This window comes from Aspergillus thermomutatus (assembly GCF_002237265.1).
Source record: "Aspergillus thermomutatus strain HMR AF 39 chromosome Unknown NODE_497, whole genome shotgun sequence".
Lineage (NCBI taxonomy): Eukaryota > Fungi > Ascomycota > Eurotiomycetes > Eurotiales > Aspergillaceae > Aspergillus > Aspergillus thermomutatus.
This window is the reverse complement of record NW_020798547.1, coordinates 21-8,010: the sequence shown is the minus strand read 5'-3', so window position 1 is coordinate 8,010 and position 7,990 is coordinate 21. Positions and strand designations below refer to the sequence as shown.

The 7,990-nt window shown below is 53.9% G+C and overlaps 4 protein-coding genes across 4 annotated transcripts; 2 read left to right on the top strand and 2 right to left on the bottom strand.

The window, feature by feature from the left end:
* Positions 1-328: 328 nt before the first annotated feature.
* CDV56_101283 (uncharacterized protein) lies at positions 329-916 on the bottom strand (the record flags this gene model as incomplete). The annotated part of the gene is made up of 1 exon (XM_026754902.1): positions 329-916. The coding sequence occupies one exon, from the start codon at positions 914-916 to the stop codon at positions 329-331; it is 588 nt and encodes a 195-aa protein (XP_026609526.1).
* Positions 917-1,253: 337 nt separating this feature from the next.
* On the top strand, positions 1,254-2,405 carry sec17 (alpha-soluble NSF attachment protein SEC17; the record flags this gene model as incomplete). The annotated part of the gene is made up of 5 exons (XM_026754678.1): positions 1,254-1,286; positions 1,349-1,472; positions 1,547-1,853; positions 1,924-2,098; positions 2,166-2,405. 5 exons carry the CDS (start codon positions 1,254-1,256, stop codon positions 2,403-2,405), a joined length of 879 nt encoding a protein of 292 aa, XP_026609525.1.
* A 397-nt stretch (positions 2,406-2,802) lies between these two features.
* On the bottom strand, positions 2,803-5,349 carry CDV56_100584 (small subunit rRNA maturation protein TSR1; the record flags this gene model as incomplete). Its single annotated transcript, XM_026754203.1, has 3 exons — positions 2,803-4,641; positions 4,708-5,168; positions 5,241-5,349. 3 exons carry the CDS (start codon positions 5,347-5,349, stop codon positions 2,803-2,805), a joined length of 2,409 nt encoding a protein of 802 aa, XP_026609524.1.
* A 377-nt stretch (positions 5,350-5,726) lies between these two features.
* Positions 5,727-7,401, top strand: CDV56_100196 (WDR46/Utp7 family protein; the record flags this gene model as incomplete). Its single annotated transcript, XM_026753815.1, has 2 exons — positions 5,727-6,359; positions 6,427-7,401. The coding sequence occupies 2 exons, from the start codon at positions 5,727-5,729 to the stop codon at positions 7,399-7,401; spliced, it is 1,608 nt and encodes a 535-aa protein (XP_026609523.1).
* Between the last annotated feature and the right edge of the window lie 589 nt (positions 7,402-7,990).

Sequence of the window (7,990 nt, the reverse complement as noted above, 5' to 3'; positions counted from 1 at the left end):
GTGTCAGGCAGCGCGCGGAGGGGGAGCTGTCCCTTATCCTAGGCAGGGCGCCTGGATTGAGAGCCTGTTCTGAAGATTCAATAGAGTATGGCCTTCCTGGGTGAGAAGGCTCGTGAGGGTTTATATGGTAAGGGAGGTTGACTTGTAGGTTGTTAGGTGGAGAAATGCTGTTGACTGTCGAAATCCAATGAAGTCATCTGATGCTGACTCAGCCCCCTATATCATATAACTAGTCGCATAGCAGGGGTATAAAGCGACGACGCGAGGTGAAGCAGATGGCCATTGTGCCATAATATTTCCATGGCTTCGGGAAAGAGGACATTCTCAATCAATTGCCAGGTTCATTGCCAGTCTCAACAACGAAGAACTTCCCCTTAGTCTTGGATGCGTAGCCTAGCGCATTCCCATCCCAAGCATCTCCGTCCGGACGGTCATTTCTGGCGCTCTCAACGCGATGGATTCTCCTGCTCCGTCCTACCACTCGTTCTTTGGACATGGCCTCCTTCAATTGTTCTAGTCCGATCGTGTTCTCCTGGATCGCCTCCGGGCTCTCATCTCGAATAGCTTGGAGGGGCTCGACCCCGGTCGCATCGACGCTCTGGATTTCCTTTACAAAGTGAATCTGGGACTCGAGAGTTCGGAGCATCGCGTCCTCTTCTTCTTTGCTTACGGGCTGTGGTAGAGCTGATAGACGTAGAAGATGATGTAGCTGTTTTGGAGTGACCGTGGTGGACTCGATGGCGGATTCGCTGGGAAGTAGTGACTTGACAGACCAGCTCGGTTTCGCGAGCATAGCTTCGATGTCCACCTCGTCGAATTTCGAAGAGGAATAAAGCCGAAAACCATAAGCTCTAGATCTCAGAGCATTTCTTGAAAGCAGACCAGGAACGATCCGAGAACTCTGGCGGAGAAGCATTTGGCCTACTTGAGTTGGCGGGAACTGCACAGATGGACGTCGATCGCTGGAAGATATACTGATTGAAGTATATGAATAATAGTTAAGAGGCAATCTTGGACGAAGCTTTGTTGATTGGAAGAGCAGCGTTGATGTCTAAAAACAAGCGCAACGCAAGAGGTCAAAAAATGGCCCACCGCCTACGTTAGGCGGCATCCCGCATCTTGGAGCTCAGCTTCATGGAATCCATCTATTCTCCACTTGACGCTTTACCATCATAACTGTTCGGTTTCAAGTATACCAAATACCTGTTATTTTATTTGACTATAGCTTCTCACGTTGTCACTTTTCACATACCATGGCTCAAGACCCCCGAGTCCTGCTCCAGAAAGTAACATGCATTCCCCGCTTTAAGGTCCCAAGTGACGATCACTGACATTATCGTCTCTCTAGGCAGACAAAGCGCTGCAAGGCGCCTCAAGTGGACTAAGCTTCTTCGGCGGACGGACAGAGAAGTACGAGAACGCCGCAGATTTGTATATCCAGGCCGCAAATGCTTTCAGAGTGCAGAAGCAGAGTACGCGCATCCCCCCACCTCCATCTTCCTCAAGCCCCAGGGGTTCACTGACAGGTTGCCTTCTGGATGACCAGACAAAGAAGCCGGGCTAGCGTTTGAAAAAGCTGCCTCAATCCAGACAAAGAACCTCAACGAGCCAGACGACGCAGCAAACACGTTGCAAGAAGCCTTCAAGGTCTACCGCAAATCCGACCCCGAGGACGCCGCTCGCGTGCTCTCAGCGGCGATTCAACACTACGTATTGAAGGGGAATCTGCGTCGGGCCGCGACACAGCAGCAGCATCTGGCGGAGGTGTACGAGGTCGAACTGGGCGATACGAAGAAGGCGCTGGAAGCCTATGAGAAAGCGGCGGAGTGGTTTGACGGTGACAATGCGGAAGCGTATGCGGCCTCTTTCCCGTCGTACACGATTGCAGGAGACCGATCGGTGCTGACTAGTATCTGCGTACAGGCTCGCGAACAAGCACTACCTGAAAGTGGCGGATCTGGCCGCCCTCGAGGGAGACTACTACAAGGCCATTGAGAACTACGAGAGAATCGGCCGGTCGTCCATCACCAATAATCTCATGAAGTGGTCTGTCAAGGACTACTTCCTGAAGGCGGGTATCTGCCATCTGGCAAGCAAGGTATGTCTCGATTCGTCGCCTCCCAGCTTCCCTTGTTTCCGTTCTCGTTGCTCATTCGTCTTGCCAGGACATTGTCGCCACGAACCGTGCCCTCGAGAGTTACCGCGACACTGATCCTACATTTGCCTCGACGAGAGAGCACCAGTTGCTCGTTGATCTGGCGCAGGCTGTCGAGGGCGGAGACCAGGAAGCCTTCTCCGATAAGTTGTTCCAGTATGACCAGCTCAGCAAGCTGGACAAGTGGAAGACTACTCTCTTGCTGCGTGTTAAGAACAATATCGAAGAGGCGGAGGAAGATTTCTCTTAGGCAAGCGTGCCTCACGTAATTCTCTTTATAGTGTTTGATAGCTGAACAAGGGTTGAATGTATCGTGTCCCTGGTTGGACTGGCCGGATATTTGACGATTATGCTAGATGTTGTGACGATGGTTCTTCGGCTGAATTTATGCCTGCGTTTTGTCGGTGTTCCATTCCCTTTAATATCTCCAGGAATAACGTATACAAGCTTGTGATTAGTGAGGCGATCCCAGACTTGGATGAATCATAACTCATTAGCTGAATCTACTGCTTTGTCTATATACGTCAGAAAATCTTGTTAACCCTGACGAGCCCATGAAATATGCAAAGTCGACTTTTGTGGTATCATGTCATCCTTCCATGTAAACTTGACCCAATAAAATCCACCAAAACAGACACAGCACACATCTAAGCAACAACTTCCTCCAGAGCCCGGGCCTTTCTGGGGAAGACTCTCTTGTACAGACTGATGCCGATCGAATCCTGGGGATTGAGCTTGCCATCGAAAGTAGCCTTGAAGTAACCGTGCGTACCGAGACTCTCCTTGATGTAACCGCTGCGCCCTCTCCTGGTCCACAGCTGCAGGGCCTTGAACCAGTTGATGTCCTCCGCGTTGAAGAACATGTAGCGGACGGTGACGACTCGCTTGTGGATCTTGTACGGGTGACCCGTGAGGATGGCTCTCTTCGCAACGACGCGGGACTGGTCAGGAGCGACGACGGTGCCGGTTCCGATGAGCTCCAGGTTGTCGAGGTTGATCTGGTCCTCTGCGTCGGCATCGGCCGAGTGGAGGACCTCGGGATCCTGGGTTTGCTTGCCTTTGAAGACGAGGATGGGAACGGCACCCCACGTGAGAGGTCCTATCCATGTAGCAATAGCGCTACGGCCGGGGTGGAGGAACCTATCGAACTTGTGCACGTTGTTCGGGGTGTTATCGCCAGCAGAGAAGATTGGCTTGACGACCAGACGGCGGGGGCCGCATTGAACGACGAGCTCCTCCTTGGACTTGAGGGGCTCCTCAACGCTAGAATTCAGGTGCATGTTCACGTTGACTACGGTCTGCTTGTGCTCGTGACGCAGGAGTGAGAAGAGAGACAGGGGCTGCCGGCGGTTACGGAGCGAGGACGGTACTCCACGCAAGTGGACATCAACCCTTACGCCAGGATTCACACCGCCAACCAGAGCTTCACGGAGAGTTCTGTTCTTGGAGCCTTTGTAATCCACGATCTGCAGCAGCCGGCGCCAGTCCTCTGGTTCATGCGGACGATCTTCTGCAGTCTCCCAAGCGCTAGTCTTGAAATTCTTCAGACCTCTAAAGCGAGCCAGCCGCTCCCTCGCAAGCACGTTAGGGTGAAGTTCGATTTCGTCTGGGAACTCCAGGTCATCAGACGCTTCCTTGCGGCGACTGGCCCGATATTCCTCGAGTTGCTGAGCTTCGTCTTCTGGCGAGGGGTCAAGGAACATCTCGGACTGAGGGTACTCAGAAGGTCCAGCTTCTGTCATAGCATCATGATGATCCGGGAATACGCCATCCTCGGGATTTCCAGCGGTATCCATAGCCATAGCCTCGTCCTCTTCCTCTTCCTCAATGTCGGAGCCGGAGTCGGAGACATCGTCGATGAACCATGCCGATTGGTATTCTGACGTTCCCTTTGGCAGTCTCTTAGGGCGCGCGGGCAGATGGGAGTCGTCATCGGAGAAGTAATGGTGGTCGTCTAGAAGAACACCCTTGCGCTCTGTGTCGGCGATAGAGACATCATCCTCCTCCATCTCGATCTCCTCGGGAGCCACAGTGGCGAGGTCGTCCCGGTCAGCAGTGGGAACATCCAGAACCTGTGGACCCTCATTCTCATCGACATTCATGGCATCATCGCGCTTGGCTCGGGCACTCGGCAGTGGTGCTGCAGTGATCGAGTCAATCTGGAAGTCGCCCCATCCGGGGATATGAACGAGGCGGTCCGCCTTTAGTCCCTTTCCGCGAACAATGCCGGTCAAAACAACATCATCGACAACTTCTGATGTGGCCTCGGGCCATTTCATCTCCTCGACCAGCATCCAGCTGCGCTCGTCGCGCCAGCGGATACCCTTGGGTGTTGCGGTACACAGGGACCGGACGACGTTGGAGCATTCCTGTCTCGAGTCGACAGACAGGACCTTTTCGACAGAAGGAAAGAAGTGGTTGATGAATGATTTGAGGGAAGAGGCCACCTGCGGACGCTTCTTGGGAGGGTTGATCTTATCCAGACCCTAGGAGAATAAGCCCACGGTTAGCTCTAGCAGCCCGAAAATGCAGACAGAAGGATCTCGGCATACCTGAACGACAGCCACAACATTGGAGATACCCTGGCCCTCGATCGATCTCAACAGCCGTTCCCCCTGCTCATCCACCTCCACCTCCGAGGACAATGCCAGCACGACGAAATCCGCCATGCGGCACACATCCAATGCGCCCATCAGGTCGAATTTTGCGGGAATATACTGAAGGCTTTGTCTGAAGCGATCGACACGCACACGAGAAATCGTGTCCGCGGAAACATCGGCTGAAACATCCACACTTTCGTTCAAAGACCGGAGGATTGCAGCGACATCGATATCGACGGAAAGCGGCACAACAGCGACATGGCGGGGGGCACCGTTCGCTCCGGTGAAGATACTGTTAGCCTGCGCCTTTTCTTGATGCTTGAGCTGCTGTTTCTGACGAGCCTGGTTTCGACGATCGAGCTTCGACATCAGTTGCTGGTGAGGGGTCTTGCGGGTACCCCGCTCTACCTTGCCTGATCACAGGTATCGCAATTAGAGTCGTTCTGAAAGCACTAATACTAGACTGCAAGGCAAGGCATTCATACCCTTGTTGATGTCCTTCAGAGCACCCTTCGAAGCATGCTTGGTCTTATATGGCTTGTGGGATGTTTTGGTAGTTGAGCGGTGATGATGCACCGTCTGGGTGGGCGCCATGTTGGCACCGCTGGACCCTTTGAATCGAAAGGGAAGAGAGTCCAGTTTGCTAGAGGAAATATACAGAGAGTTAAAATGTCCAAGAAAAGAGACCTGACAAAAATCTCAAAGGGCTCTATCTGGCACGATAAGCCGTTGCACGATAGACAAGATCTCGGAGAGCGGGTCTTTTCTGCCAGGGAAAAAAAAATATTGTAGGTAATTGTGGGCAAGCGAGCGTGAAATCTTGGCATGAATTTTCCTTCAAGACCCGCAGACAACCCCGACCTCCGATCACCTTTTCGACAGCAATACATTCTCGCTCGCATTTTACTTTTCGTTTGTTCCTCCTTTGAGTCTCCTGAATTACTTGAAAAGAGCGGAAGGAACGCAAGCAAATGGCTGAATCCGCACCGACGATGGCCGTTGCGCCGACCAACAAGCGCGAAAAGAGTAAACGGCTGGTCGAAGCGCAAAAAACTTACGGACGTGGCAAGCCCATCAACGTACAGAGCGTGAGGGATAGGAAGCTACGCAGCAATCTCAAAGCCGTGGAGGCGAAGTTCAAGGAAGCCGCACTCAAGGCGAAGGATGCGGAAATTCTGCTCGAGCATGAGGCGGGATTTCTGGAGCCTGAAGGGGAGCTCGAACGGACATACAAGGTGCGACAGGACGAGATTCGCGAGAATGTCGGTATCGAGACGGCGAAGAAGGGATTCGAGTTGAAGTTGGAAGATCTGGGGCCCTACCGGGCAGACTATACAAGGAACGGTCGGGAGCTGCTTTTGGCTGGTCGGAAAGGGCACATTGCGACGATGGACTGGCGGAATGGCAAATTGGGCTGTGAGCTGCAACTGGGAGAGACGGTTCGCGATGCTCGGTGGTTGCATAACAATCAGTACTTTGCTGTTGCTCAGAGGAAGCACGTCTACATCTACGACCACGCCGGCGTCGAGCTGCACTGTCTCAACAAGTATATCGAACCGGTCTTCCTCGACTTTCTCCCATACCACTTCCTTCTCGTTGGCGCTGTAAGATCGACCTTTTAGATCAAGAATTTGGTGGTATCTGGAAATCGCTAACACATGTCTGTTGCAGCAAATGAGTGGTCATCTCAAGTACACCGACACATCGACCGGCCAGATGGTCACAGAACTGCCCACGCGACTCGGCTGCCCGACATCGCTTTGCCAGAACCCATGGAACGCCATCATGCACGTCGGTCATCAGAATGGAACGGTTACGCTGTGGTCTCCGAACTCCCAAACCAACCTCGTGAAAGCGCTCGTGCACCGCGGTCCCGTTCGCTCGTTAGCGGTGGATAGACAAGGACGATACATGGTGTCGACGGGCCAGGACCAGAAAATGTGCGTGTGGGATATCCGTATGTTCCGGGAGGTGCACTCCTACTCGTGCTACCAGCCCGGAGCATCGGTCGCGATCAGTGACCGCGGTCTTACAGCAGTCGGCTGGGGTACGCAGGTGAGCGTGTGGCGCGGCCTCTTCGACGCTGCGCAGGCGGACCAGGGCAAAGTGAAGAGCCCCTACATGGCCTGGGGCGGGGACGGCCATCGCATCGAGAACATGCGCTGGTGCCCGTTCGAGGACGTGCTGGGAGTCACGCACGACAAGGGATTCGCCAGCATCCTGGTTCCCGGCGCCGGAGAGCCCAACTTCGACGCCCTGGAGGTCAACCCGTACGAGAACACGAAGCAGCGCCAGGAGGCCGAGGTGCGCGCTCTGTTGAACAAGCTGCAGCCCGAGATGATCTCCCTGGACGCCAACTTTGTCGGCAAACTGGACACGATCAGCGACAAGAAGAACCGGGAGGAGAAGGATCTCGACCGCAGACCCGAGGACCCGATCGAGAAGCTCAAGAACCGCGGCCGCGGCCGCAACAGTGCCCTGCGGAAGTACCTCCGGAAGAAGGGCCGGCGCAATGTCATCGACGACAAGCTCGTCAAGGCGGAGATGCTGCGCAAGGAACACGCTGCCCGGCAAAAGGAGAAGCTCCGTGCCGAGCGGCAGGACCTGGGTCCTGCGTTGGCGCGATTCGCCAAGAAGGAGATTTGATTGCCAGTGCATCGTGCCGGAGCGTCAAGTCTTGGATGTTTTGCTGCATGTTGATTGCTTCCTCTCTCATCTCCACGCGAGAGGTGACCGAGCGGAGGATTTAGATACCCAGTTTCTCGTGGACCGTCGGTTCTCAGCCTGTTATGATTGATCACTCTGCATTTTCCGGGCGTTTGGTAAGGTTATGGGTACGGGGCACAAAAGTGACAAGTTCGTTTGTAGTCATCAAGTCATTGACATTTGTACAATTTACATACATCCTTCCGCTATAGATGAATGCACCAGCCTGCACCCATCCATCATATATAGATCCCGCTCAATCATGGAATCAGCCTGCCCATCTAATCATCCACACTCCCCGAATTCTTCGGCGCCCCATTCTTCCACCTCTCCAAACTCACCTCATACGCCCCGCTCGCCTTCCACGCACTCAGAATCAGATTGACAATATGATCCATCCCCTTCCCATGCTTCACCACCGCGAAAACCGTCGGGCCCCCCTCCCTCATCTTCGCCGCATCCCGCTCCATCACCGACAGATCCGCCCCCACCGCCTCGGCAAGATCAATCTTGTTCACAACCAGCAGAT